This window comes from Corvus brachyrhynchos, unplaced genomic scaffold (genome assembly GCF_000691975.1).
Source record: "Corvus brachyrhynchos isolate BGI_N302 unplaced genomic scaffold, ASM69197v1 scaffold264, whole genome shotgun sequence".
NCBI lineage: Eukaryota > Metazoa > Chordata > Aves > Passeriformes > Corvidae > Corvus > Corvus brachyrhynchos.
Genome location: NW_008237648.1, coordinates 549,842 through 564,018, shown reverse-complemented (window position 1 = coordinate 564,018; position 14,177 = coordinate 549,842). Strand labels below are relative to the sequence as shown.

The window sequence follows — 14,177 nt, the reverse complement described above, 5'->3', positions numbered from 1 at the left end:
AGGGCCATGAAGTTTGTAAGAGGATTGGAGCACCTTCCCTATGAACACAGGCTGAGAAAGCTGAGGCCGTTCAGCCTGGAGAAGAGAAGGTTGCATGGAGACCTCATGGCAAACTTCCAGTATCTGAAGGGGACCTACAGGGGAGCTGGAGAGGGACTTCTCATCAGGAACTGTAGTGACAGGACAAGGAATAATGGGTATAAATTGAAAGAGGGGAAATTTAGATTAGACATTAGGAAGGAGTTTTTCACTTTGAGGGTGGTAGGACACTGAACAGGTTGCCCAGGGAGGTTGTGGATGCCCCAACCCTGATAGTGTTCAGTGTCAGGTTTAACAAGGCATTGAGCAACCTGGTCTACTGGGAGGTGTCCCTGGCCATGGCAGGGAGTGTTGAGACAAGATGATCTTTAAGGTCCATTCCAGCCTGTTAGCATTCCGTGATTCTATGATTCCTCAGTTGTTCCCAGAAAGGTATCAGACAGATTGGCAATGGTAGCATAGAGCTGTAAGGTGTTTGAATATTGCAGATATTAAATCTCTAAAAGTTAATATGTTTATAATAAACAAAATAAACAGCTAATTTTGCCTGTGTCTGGAATGTTGTCCACAGGTCTTCACTCCTTTGAGTTTCCATGGCAGACTTTGGAGAAAGTCAAAGGAGTTCTTCCATCTGTGGCGGGTATAAACCAGTTCAGAGAACTCCATAGCTGATAAACAGCTTAGTTTTAAAAGATAAAGGATGTTTCATTTGTGGGGAAAGAAGACCAGGTTGTGTAGTAGCGCCAGTACTTAAATACAGTTAAAGCATTCAGGTTCAAAGTAGTTGCAGAATAAGAATGCAATTTTTTTTTTCCTGAGTGTAAGGCAATTAAATATCTGTGATTTTTCTGGAATACAGGCATCAAAGTTTTTTGAGTAATTTTGAGAATTCCAACTAAATTCAAATTTAGCAAATTGTTCACAAGCTTTCTTTTGCATAGCTGATTCAACTGAATGTAAATGCATTATTTGATACTATTCACAATGGTGATTTCATTGCGAAACAACATAACTATTCTAATAGATTATGCTGTTGAATGTACACATAATTCCTGGTATGTCTTCTTATCCAGTCAAAGCTCAAATACTTATAGTGATGTAAGTGGGCTTTCAGTTCCTGTTTTATCGGTATTTCAGGATTTGATTTTTACTCTGACACAATCTGTTCTGGGGTCAAGAGGCAGTTTTCTTTTGTTATCCTTAGAAATGGAGTTGTTTTTAATTTTTACTTCTGTCTTAGTTTGTCTGTTGCCTGTCCTTGGTATGTTTGTAGGAAACTAATTTTGGTTTTACCTGGTACAATAGTACATATTTGCAATGGCAAACAATACATTTTGGCTACAATAGCATTTATAGGCAGCACTACAGAGCTATATGAGAAAATTGCACAGGGCTTGTGAACTTGTCAACATACCAGAACAGAACTGTATAAATCCACATCTGGATTTTACAGTGCATTCAAATGAATTGTGTTTGCCATGGTATTTTTTGTCTCACTTTATACCTTTTTTATTTTGTTGCTTTGTAACATTTTTCTGTTTTGGTATTGGTTTTTTTTACCCTTCAGCACTAGTAGTCAAACAGTTTGAAGTCTTCCATCGACTGGATGCAACTTTTTGTGGGCAACATTTTTTGTCTAAAATCAGAGACTCCCAAGTCACAGAAGTTTGTCTTATAAAACTTTCTGTCCTGCTTGTTGTCAGCCTAGACCAAACATTACACCTAACATATCTACTTTCACATGAAATGTACTCTAGATATTGGAACAGTACTTGTCTGACTGTGATAAAAAACTGACACATACTAACAACCTTAAGTGTTAATGTTTGGAGGTAAAAATACCAGAAAGTGTCTCTCCTTGTGAGAAAATAAATGTCTTATTGAGGTTTTCAGAAGCAAAAATTGCACTTAGAGGTTTGAGATCTTTAGAGAAATGATTTTCCCCTATTTTCTGTTTGTGAAGTGTAGGAAACCACAAAGATTTTATCAACCTGAGATGGGGAATAAATCTCCTTTTCAACACAATTGCAAAGAGGCTTGGGAAGAGAAAAGTTATACTGACCCTGAGATCAGCTGAATTGGTTAGAGCATGGTGCTCATTATGCCAGAGTTAACAGGTTTGATCCCTGCAAGGGCCATTCACTTTAAGAGTTGGACTCTATGATCCTTGTGGATCCCTTCCAACTTACAATATTCTGTGATTCTGCGAATATGTACCACTCTGCCTTAAGGTTTAGCTTACCTTAAAAAAATTTCACACATAAATTATTTGATGTTGAAATGCTTTTACAACCTTGAGTTATATCCACGACTACTGAAGCATTATTTTCCTTAGAGTTGGAACACTGAAAGATAGAAATTTCAGCTTAGAATTTTTTCTGTACTTCATAAACATCTTTGCAAGATGTAGAGCTCTTGAAGCTCTTAACTGAAGCTAATTTTCAGGTAAATGTTCACATTTCCAAATGTGACTTGAAGAATTAAGGGAATGCATAAAATATTCTGAATAGTATTAATTGTAGTTAGGGTATCCTGTGATGTATTTCATACTCATTCGGTTATTATTCATCTCCAATATGCATTTCATCAAGATTTGGAAAAGCTAGGTTCTTGAAGTTATATTTATGATAATTGTCTTGCAGAATCAAATGAGATAATTTAAATATAAGCTTTACATACTGTCAATACAAATAAGTTAAACTATTTATGAGACTAGTTATTATTATTTGGTAATGTCAATTTTTGTCATCTTCAATTAACACTGTATCAGAGCTAGATGATTGATATTTCTTTCTCCAATGCTTGATATAATCCGTATTTTTCATACATTTTAATCTAAATTTTTATTGTTGTTATAGGTCACAATAACAGAACTAAAGGTAAGTCTTATGTGTAATTGATTTTGCTCTCTAATACTTCCATTGTGGAGCAGTTCTAAAGCTGAAATACTGCTTATAAGTTTGTGTGTGTTAAAAGGAAAAATAGGTTTATTGCAAAGGTACCTATGATGTATTTTCAGCAATTTCCATATATGACTGTTTTTTCAGGCACAACTTGCACAGAAGACAACACTAGTCAATGATTCAAAATTGAAGGAGCAGGAATTGAAAGAGCAGGTAAGGGTGATGTTGAACAAGTAAGAAGTATTCTTGTTTGACACTCTCTGTGTTTGCAGTATTAAGAGGTTTGTTCTTTTCAAGTGATGATGTGGCACATCTCCGTACAAGGTACTATGAATATAATAGACAAAAAAATAGTTTTCACTCATGCTTGCTCTCAGAAGATCTGTGTGCTTTTCAAAGTATACCTCCATTCTCTGAGAATAAAAATACCACATGCTTGTGATACTCGTTAGCAAAGCAATTGCACAGTGAAAAAGGGAATAATTCACCTTATGAAATTCTGGAATTTTTTTTCAAAACTAAAACTTTTTTGATGTTTAAGTACAATTTTTGTTGTGTGCTTTTTTATCTGTGCTTATATATAAAATAGGAACATGAATATATAACATATGCCCAACATCTGCTATAGATATTTTTATGTGTATATACACATGTACAACATTGGGACAGTTTTTAATAATACAGTTTTTAATGTTTTCCTTCCTTAAAAAGCAAATGTATTTTGATTTTATAAGAGTCGATATTTAGCTGGAAACTATTTCAATTAAGCTTATTTTAGCTGCTAGTTAACACCGTTTATCATGTCAACTGTTACCTGTTTAGATTCATGTACTGGAAGACCGGCTGAAACATTACGAGAAAAATATTTACGTCACATCAGTTGGAACACCATATAGAGGTAAGTAGACAATTTTCATCACAAATAAGTTTTTCATTTGTTTGAAAGATACAGTTTGGTCTAGAAAATTTATTAAAACATCAGTCTCTTTAAAACACTCATGTAATACACTTATGATATCCTTCTTTTCTCTTGTCTATTATAATAGAGTTGGTGTGTGATCTCAGATGACCAATTCACACAGCATTTTGTTTGATGTTTTCTTTTTTATGTCATTCAGTTAAAAGAGCTCTGTATCAGAGTTCTTAAGCTTTCTGTAGTGCAGGACCCAAGAGCACCCACAGGGACAGAGATGGGCACACCTACAGCAGGGCACAGGCAGGGACTGAAGGTCCCAGGCAGAGCTGGGACACATCCCCATGGCCCTTGGCAGGAGATGATGGGGGTCCCAGGGGAGGCTGGTCCCAGCCACCTGGGAGCAGCCCAGGACCCAGACAGAAGTAGACTTGCACTGCTCATGTACTCTCCTTTAGACACTGGTGGTTGGACACTTTGGAGATAGAGTATGGGCTTATGGACCTTCTCTCTGGTGGTGTACTGTTCCTCTCAGACTCTTTTATTTTAACATAAGATAGAAAAATGCACAGGGAAATGAACAGGTATTGCTCACCTCCAAAAGATTTGCAGCTGTTTAGTTGAGGAGTAAATCCTGCATAAGACTCAGGGCTCAAGCATTGAGCTGTGCTAATGTTAGAGATACGGGGTTTTGCTATCCTGTGCAGACCCATCTTATCTGAACTCAGAAGACTTTAGAAAACCATGTCACACTTGCTTTTTACAAATTTGTGCAAATGGTGAAATTATCTCAGGATGATCTACATCTCTCATCCCCTCAGAAAGTCCATGCCTCCTTCCCTCAAGGTGACAGAGTCAAGGATGGGAGATGGTTGTGGGTATTCGGTGCCTGCTGCTAGCGCAGGGCTGGGAAGAAATGTCATCAAAGATTCCCTCAGCATATACTGGAGGGAAAGGAGCAGGTGGAAAGAAGAATAGCATAGCATACTTCAGCTGGAAGGGACCAACATCAGTTTTATAGTCCAACTGTGTGACCACTTCAGGGCTGATGAAAAGGTAAAAGTATGGCTTTAAGGGCACTGTCCAAATGCCTCTTCAACACTGACAAAAATGAGGCATCAACCACTTTTCCAAGAGGTCTGTTCCAGAGTTTGACACCCTTTTGGTAAAGAAATGTTTCCTCATGTCAAGTCTGAACTCCCCATGGTGGATAAAGGTTTCAACCATTTTCCATGTGGCCTGGCACTGGGTACCAGGGAGAAGCAAACAGCACCTTCCTCTCAAAGTCTCCTCAGGAAGCTGTAGAGAGCACTGAGGTCACCCCTTAGCCTCCATCTCTCCAAATTAGAGAAACCTAGACTCCTCAGCTGCTTCTCAGAGGACATGCCTACCAGCACCTTATCCAGTAGCAGAGGTACCCTCCTCTGGTTGTGTTCATGTACCTTCACATCCTTTTTAAATGGTGGGGCCCTGAACCGCACACAGTACTCAAGCTGAGGCTGCACCAGTGATAAATAGGGTGGGATAATCACCTCTTTTGACTGCCTGATGATGCTGTGTTTGATGCACTCCAGATGAGGTTTGCTCTCCTGGCTGCCAGGGCACACAGACTCCTGACTCCTGTTGCACCTCCTGCTAACCAGCACCCCCAAATGCCTTTCTGGAGGGCTGCAGTTACTCCATCCCAGGTGCAGAGTACAGCATTTGTTCTCGTTTGTTTTCGTGCTGTTAGTGAAACTTGGATTCATATGAGTGACTCTCAGTATAAATATTCTCTTATTTTTGTTTACACAGATGGAAACCTTCACCATACTGATGTTTCCCTGTTTGAGGAACCTACTGAGTTTGAATACTTGAGGAAAGTGCTCTTTGAATACATGATGGGTCGTGAGACAAAGGTATGGAAATTTGTATATGCTGACAGGTGATTCAGGTTAGAGTAAAGTTTAACACCCTTGCTGTATAGATGTGAAGTACCATGTGTTTGTGATTTGTTATATGTTGCTTATTTCTGATACAGGATTCAATAGGCTTTCACATTTTCTTCCAAAGAGACATAATCCATAATTTTGAAACTTCGTCAGCCTGCCAAGATGAGTGGAAGGTGGAGGGGGGTTTCACATCTCTCACCACTGTACCTATCAAGACAAAAACCTTTATGGGTAGATATGATTTTATCAGCAAAAGTCCTGTTGTCAGTCAAAATTAATGTAAAATGAAAGCTGGTATGCACAATATTAGCAAAACTGATCTTTTGATGTAATCTTGACACGAACATGGTAAGTAACAGTTGGATTAAATAACAGTTTGTTAGTAGCTGTGAAGATGGTGAAATACCTCTTCAGTTGTTCCTTATAGATGTTTCATAGTGTTCCCAAATCTGTATACCTTAGGTAGTATTAATTCACTCTTAAAAGTAGTGAAAAGCTGGACAGTAGGCTTCTTGTAAGCTGCAGGCTTGTGAAATCATTCCTTAATTGGAATTTTAGTAGCTTCTCGCAATACTGGTGCTTAGGGACTGATGGTATTCAAAAGAGGTATGTTGTAACACAAACATTATTCTTGGATAATAAATTTTATATGGATGAATTTTTGTATTTGATGTTTTCCTTCTCCCTGGAGTTCTTCCATTGTTGACCTGCTTTCAACTTAGAGTGCCATAAAGCAAAGAGATTTTATGTAGGTTTCTGTCTTAATTAGCTCTGTTCTCATTGTGCTCTTTACAGAATAAAACTTGGACAGTGCAGGGCATCCTTTCCTTATGGGATTCTTCTTTCTCTCTCTTTTTATCCCACTTTTAATTTTGATATTAATTCCTTTTTTTATTACCAATACAAATCTCTGATGTGAAAAACCCAGAATCAATAGTTACCTTCTGTTCTCAAGCCTGTGGCTCTCCTACTTTAATGACAAGCAACTAAAATAATTAATAAAAATATGTACAGTAGTGGATTTTATGATTTCTAATTGTAAGGGACTTACACAAGTGAAAATGCTAAAAAGTCTGTCAGCAGTATTTCGTCTTAAGGGAAGTCTTGAAACAGCTGCAGACAACTACTGCAGATAGCTGATGCACGTAGCAAATTTTCATTCAAGAAAACCTAATTTGAAACCTCATTTTCACTCATCAAAATTTTTTCTTACTGATCTTCAAAACATTGCTATACGTGCCTCAAAACTTTGGATTATAAATTGTTACATTTTTTTCCCTTTTTAACAGTGTTGTACTAAAATTTGCAGTTGATTTCATCAATAACAGCAACAAACTACAATCATTGCTGAAGAAAATTGTCTTTAGCTCTTTCTTTGGTGTTTCTTTTTCTTTAGTTTCTGTCTTTGGTGAAGTTTTGCTTCAAAAAGTAGTTTCAAGCTGATTTCATCTGCTGGTTTTCTTTCAATCATTAGATGTGTTGCTGGAGGACACTGAGCTTAGTGTCTGCTCTCGTCAGGATTATATAATCATAAATTTATGGAACTATGTCTTGAGAACTGGTTTAATCCTGCTACATGGAGTGGAAAACCATGAGCAGTGATGATGTGAATGATAAAACCTTTTAAAACAGTTTTAAATATGTTAGTAAAGTATTAATGTGCTTTCCCCCACCCCCCCGCCCCCTCCCCTGCCCCCCCCCAAAATACAGTTCTTGAGTTAAAAGATAGGCGTTGTAATTTATCTTCTCAGTACAGGTATTCCTTTCTCTCAACTTTTATCTTCCTGGAAAAGGTGTTTTTTTAATCTAATTTTGTCTTGTAAGATCATTCTGGTGGCCCTTCTCTGTGCAGGATCCCGTTTTGCAGCACAAATATGTATACCATGTCTCAAAGGTGATTCAGTAGTGGAACTGTTGATATCTCTGGACATGCTTCCTCTTTTTTGAACAGAGTTCAAAAGAATCTGTGCAAATTATCCAGGATGTATTGCGAATTATGCAGCCTAGTAAATGATACTGGAATGCGATCAAGACATTAATGAATGCACCAGTTGGTCTACAGTATTGGAGACGTAAGAGAAATGTGGAGATTGATACAGATCTGAGAGTCAGGAATTACTGTCATGACTTGTAATGTGTAACTTATCACATCCTTTGTAAACTGCTTGACCAAGGTGTATATGTGTCTTTGTTGAGAGGTTTTACTGTCTTGCCCTCCAGTCCAACTTTATTATTTGCTTGGCAGGATATATGCAACGAGATTGACAGCTTTTTCTAAGCATGCACTTTTATCTAGTATACTGTCTTATTAATGGACTCTATCATTTGAGCGTAGATACCATGGAATTTATACCATACTACAGTAGCTGAAGTTTGTGACCGTAGAATCTTGTCATATATAATGTGCAAACATTGTTTTCATATAATTCACATCATGCATATACAATGTGAAACAAATAGTTATATCTTACTGATTTCACAGTTGTCCACTGCCATTAATAAAATAGTATCCAGTATTATTAAATTAAATAATTTTTAAAATATTACAAAGCATTTTTGTGGATGTGGAATTATGTATGGGTAACCTATATCTTTTTAGACAATGGCCAAGGTTATAACAACAGTGCTGAAGTTCCCAGCAGATCAGACTCAGAAGATACTAGAACGAGAAGATGCTCGACCAATGGTAAGTTACGTAAGTAAATCAGGTTTATGCAAGAGGGTGTCAAGAATAAGGAATTAGAAACTTTTTTTTCATCTTCTTTTCCCTGTGTCCACATTCAAATGGTCTCTGTTTCTCCCTCCTTCCCTCTTCTTTAGTGGAATACGAAATTCCAGCTCTAGGTCTGACTTTATAGCAAGAGTGAGAAAAAAAGCAAGCATTTTTCTTTACTAGTATTTTTCTTCAGTTAAGCCATATTTCTGATAGCGATGGGTACAATTGGACCAAAGCAAGTTCAAGCATCACTACTATTCTGTGGGTGAATTTTCTAATTTAAAAAAGTAATCTGACATATTAAATATGTATATATAAAAATACATATAATGTATAAAATTCACACTTCTTAAATTCAGAAGTTTTTGTGAAGTCATACCAGTTTTTTTGAAAATGTATCAAGAAACATTTTTTCAGCCCTAGGATAAAATTTCTGGCAAAAACAACAGGCATTATGCTCGTAGAATAGAAAATTGAATATCTCAATCACCTGACATACATGTGTTTGAAGTGAGATGTGTGCAGTTTTATCTTAAGTGGGTATCCTAACAAGACTGGGGTTTTGATTAGGTTTTGGGGTTTTTTTGTGAGCCTGTTTTATTTTTGTACTGAAAAAACACGAAAATATGTCCGTTCACTCTGGGTCAGGACAGGTCAAAAATAAGAGTCATCAACACTTTGGTGTTGTCTTTCTCCCCGCATTGTTTCCCATGTTGTCTTTTTTGTAACATTTGCTTAGTACTTATTTACTAGAAAGGTGAAATTGGGTTTGAGAAGCAGACGCAAAAGGACATAAGATTATATGAGCATAAGCATTTCTTTGGTATTACTGTTACTGTTTTATGTATTGGAGATACTTTTAATTAAAATAAAAACTACAGTAATAGTCTTCTCTACATTGTATCTGGAGTCAACCCTGTGACCCCTCTCTTTGTGGGTCAGCTTAGTGAAATATTTAGGAATTAAAGTGAGAGGAAGAATTGCATTCTGTTTCTCTCACTGACCATGCATATATATTTATTTAGTGCTTGCAAATACAGAATAAAATAAAAATTTCAATAATTTTACATTTCACTTGAAGTAGATACGTTAAAGTCCTGTAGATTCACTGAAACAAATTTTTTAAAAGTCTGTACTTTCGTCTTGCAGTATCACATCGGAGGAAAGTGTTAAATACTTCAACATTTTCCTGTACACTTAGTACGTTTGAGAGTCCTGCAATCTTAAATATTTTAAATACTTTTAGAAGTATATAAATATTGATAATACTGCAGCTTCAGTAAGTATCATGTATCCCAAGCATGGTTTTCTCTCTCTGACATTAAAATAGAAAGCTGAGACTTTTTTTGCTTTGGTTTGATTTGTTTTGTTTTGTTTTGGTAAGCCAGAGTAATACTTAGGAAACATTTTGAGAACAGAGAGATGGGCCTTGTTTTGCAGACACTTCGTTTTTTGATATTTAAACCTGTTTTTCCTACAACAGACATTCACAGCTTCTGAAACAAAATAAAAACTTAACTTGAATTCATCCAACAAATTTTTATCCTTGGTATTAAATTTTGGCTAGAACACACAGTGAGGTTTTTTTTGCAGGCTGTAAGTGCTTTGATTTTTTAAGGATATCATTGTTCAAATAGCTCTTGAGTTTCACATAGCAGTCCCTTCTTGGCTCATACCTAGCCTATGAATTTTCTCCTTTCCAAATCCACAAAGGGATTGAGTTAGACATCTAATGGAAACTCAAATATTAGGGTGTATTATGAAGGAAGAAGTATTTTTTCCTTCACTTTCAAAGTTACTATGTCCGTTTGCTGAAGCACAAATTATTCTGGGGATGAGTCTTCCATAATTCCGTTTAGACCTAAAAAGTTGGAGAGGTCTTTACAAATTATTCTGTCAAGAAATATGCTTGAGTTTTTTTGTCTTTTATTTATTGGCATTTGCTGACATGGCAGTAGTGTTTCTCCACACTTAATATTGGACTGATGCTGGTATATGAAAATATCCAATATTTAGCTCTCATGAGCAGTGAAGTTCTGAACTACAACATAAATGTGCATTTTAACATAAAGCTGTTAGTTTATTGCTAAAACGTCTGTAAGTAATTTTAATGTGTAAATTATTAACTTACTGTGCTACTAGAGTAAGTGTGTGGTACTAAGTATCTGTGCGTAATTTTATACCCTCTCAGTGGGCATATATTTAACAAGTTTCTGAAAATTTGTAGCATTCACTGGTCAATAAACATCCGCTAGATCAATGTAATCTTTAGTTATCTGGCTTTTACTATGTAGTTGTTGTGATCTAACTGCAGCAATCTCATCTCAAGATGTCCACAGAGTTCTTATTTGTTAACACTACATAACGCTATTAACAAAATAGTCCAATAAGCTCTTTTCTTCCTGGCTTTGTAGTTTGCCTCACCTCGCAGTGGTATCTTTTGAATATGCCACCAATCTGTACTTAGCTAGTGTGGGTGAGTGGAGTCTAATACATTCTTGTTTAATGTAAAATGAAATCTGTATTATGCAATTAATGATTCTTCTGCTGTTTTTTCTTGCCTGCTTTCCTTCATTAAAAAACAAATTTTGGTTGTATATGTGTATGATAATTTTTGTTCTCCTTTTAATCATGTTTTGCTTTACAAAGCCAAGTTTGAAAATGGTAAATATTGATTCAAAACCAATCTTTTTGATTGACCCTAACCCTAAGCATAACTTCAAGTGTTGATTGAGCTACAGAAATCTCAGTTGTATAAACAAAATCAGATTTTAAATCAATTAATATGTAATATTGAATTTTATTGCACTTGGCTTTGTTTTGTCTTTATTAATTTTCTGAGTTCCTTTTTTGAATAGGCAAATCAGATTTGTGGGAGACATGCTATACTGCTTGAAATGAATTATTACATCTTGTAAATATGAAAATGAATTATCTTAAAAAAGATTGATGAATATTCTCTGCAGAGGGATTAGGATATGATTGCATTTAAGCATCAATATCTTTCTGAATCACAGCTTTTGGTATCAAGAGAAGCTAAAGCAGAGAGATGATGGAGAACAATTACGGGAGCTTTATGCTCTCAGTTTATTGTGTCTTTCTTCAAGTTTTATTGATCTACTTTAATTATGAATCTGCAACACTAGTTGTAACGTTACAAGAATGGAACAGCTGACATAGGCCTAGAGCTGCAGGTTGCATCAGACTAGCCTAGCTAAACAAGCAGCACACAAGCAATAGTTGGTTGAGAGAGGACTGGGATATGGAAGTACACAGGAAAAAACTTTCTGCACTGACTGATAAGATTATAATTTGAGTCACTAGTGGTGTATGATATGTAATAAATTCTGCAGATGAATTCTATAGGATATAGTTGTTTCAACTTTTTTTTTCCTCCTTTGCAACTGGAAAGCTTTGCACAGTTGCCAGGAGTTGATTGAGTGCACATGAAGCAGTTGCTATCTCTTGGCTGAAATGCAGTTGTTGGCCTGCATCACTGCCAGAGCAAAATTAACTAACTTAGGTTATTGTCATTGCCAGTTACCACAGTGCAATTGCCAGGTTATCTTCCTCTCCTGCAGTTATACGAACACAGCCTTCAACACAAACCAATACCTCTTTCAAAGGAAAAAATGTGTTCATTTAGCAGTCATGGTTTCTAGTTTGTGTTCTTTTCCATCTTTGAATACAGTAGTGAATGCACTTCATTGCACTTAAAATGCAGTAGAGTTTGGACTGTTTGCCAACAGCCTTCATCAGTTCTGACAAAATCAGCAACTGTTTTCTTTAGCCCTTTGTTGAAAAGAATTGAATTGTTGATATTGATGGAACAAAATTACTTCCAACACTATTGCAGAATAGGTTGCAGAAGGTATGTTTGGAACTTACATTCTTGTCATGCTGTCTGTAATGCTGGTGTAAAAAAATTCAGGTGTTCTGAGTTGCATTTGAAACATACCATGGAAAGGCTTGTTGATATTGACCTTAATGTCAGAAACTATCTGTTACACTTTCATAACATCAGCTACTGTATATGTAAACTGTTCAGACTTCATTATTCAATTGTAGTTGCCTATTTCATCTCAAGTATTTTTGTCACTTATTCTTGCATGTATATAACTTAGAAATTAAGTGGATGCTGACTTCATTGTGAAGGCAATTGATATTTTCCTGTAGAGGAAGCTATTTGCTAGCTCTAAAGTTTTACATCATCATTTCAATTTTGATGATAAGCCTTATGCAGAGAGTACAACTTTGTTTTTCTTTGAATTAATATGCAGTGATGTGGTACACTATTTCCAGTGAGACTGCTGAATGTTTTGCTATACCTTATTTTGTTTTCATCAGTTTCTCAACTGTTTTGCAGGTACTGTAATGGAATTGCTTGCTCAAATAATTTGGCAGTTTGACTTATTTGAAATTCTTCTATCTCCTAATTGTATTAATAAACAATGTCATTATTTTAATATTAAGAGCTTTTAAGTTGTTCTCAATAATGTAACGTTTGATTATTTCTTTTAACTTTCCATTCTTCTAGTTGTGGCTATGACCGTCTTGAAGAATTCATGATGAGAATGTCTCATGACATTGCTGCTTAGAAATATGTTTATATCTCTGTTGCCCCTTGAGAAGGGACAAGAAGAAAAGCTATTATTCAAGGTCACAAACAGAACAGCAAGAACCAAAACTCTGCACCACCTTTGGACTGTGAATACAGTTAAAACTGCCTTGACAGAAATGCTAATCAGGGGTTGTTTGGTTATTTCTCTTCTATTGAATACTTTCTTCTATTTTGTGTTAAAGGTTATTTTTTTAAAGGAGAGAAAAGACTTTATCCAAGGAAGGAATTGCCCACTGCTGTACTAGACAGGTTTTACTGGGTGTTTTTTAAGAGTTGAAATAAACGATTTGTTTCTTCTATTTATTTTTTTTATTTTTGATTGAGTTGTGCAATACATTTTGGATGGATAGCGATTGAGGTGATTTTTCTGATGAACTAGGCACTCTTGTTGACTATTCTCTCCTGATTTGATCTTGATTGTTTGCTAAAGGTCACTTCTATATGCTTTTGCCTACAATAAATCCAAATTGCAGTACCTCGTTTGTTTACTCCTAGCTTTTGTACTTAAATTTTCTGGAGAAAAGGTATGTTCCTGTAAATTGTAAATAGTTACTACATAATTGTATCATACACTGATCTGTGACTGTTGACAGCACTAATATGAATAGAGCTAAGATGAAATAAAGTTTATTTACTGTATAATTTTGGAATATCTTTGGTATGACTTTTCTTTTAATGGACACACCAATTTTGTTCTGACTCCTGTTGGAGACATTGTTAGCTGAGATACTGCTAGGCTGAAATCACTCTCATAAGAACAGCTATTCAAGTACATTAAACTGTAAGAAGTCAATGAAGACATTCAAGTTTCCAAGAGGTCACAACCTGCGAAACACATACATGGTGGGCTGAAAAGCTGGCATGATAATGTAGCAAATAGATTCTTCTTCTGCTTTGTAGAAGTTCTAAATTATTCTAGAATCACGGAGTGGTTTGGGTTCGAAGGGACCTTAAAGATCATCTGGTTCCAACCCCTCTGCAATGGGCAGGGACATCTTTCACTAGACCAGGTTGCTGAGACCCCTTTCCAGCCTGGCCTTGGGCACCTCCAGGG

The 14,177-nt window shown here is 36.1% G+C and overlaps 1 protein-coding gene across 10 annotated transcripts in view; it reads left to right on the top strand.

The window, feature by feature from the left end:
• Positions 1 to 13,773, top strand: part of GOLGA4 (golgin A4) — a 98,223-nt gene extending 84,450 nt beyond the window's left edge. For 6 of the 10 annotated variants that reach the window (XM_008631950.2, XM_017732048.1, XM_017732046.1 and 3 more), the window contains 7 exons: positions 2,898 to 2,918; positions 3,087 to 3,155; positions 3,765 to 3,840; positions 5,650 to 5,753; positions 8,386 to 8,472; positions 10,917 to 10,978; positions 13,040 to 13,773. In XM_008631950.2, coding sequence (XP_008630172.1) covers positions 2,898 to 2,918; positions 3,087 to 3,155; positions 3,765 to 3,840; positions 5,650 to 5,753; positions 8,386 to 8,472; positions 10,917 to 10,946 — 387 coding nt within the window. In that variant the 3' untranslated portion in view covers positions 10,947 to 10,978; positions 13,040 to 13,773. Of the gene's footprint in view, positions 1 to 2,897; positions 2,919 to 3,086; positions 3,156 to 3,764; positions 3,841 to 5,429; positions 5,544 to 5,649; positions 5,754 to 8,385; positions 8,473 to 10,916; positions 10,979 to 13,039 lie in introns of those variants that run through there. The other 4 variants (XM_017732042.1, XM_017732040.1, XM_017732039.1 and 1 more) reach the window with 3 other exon arrangements.
• Positions 13,774 to 14,177: the final 404 nt, after the last annotated feature.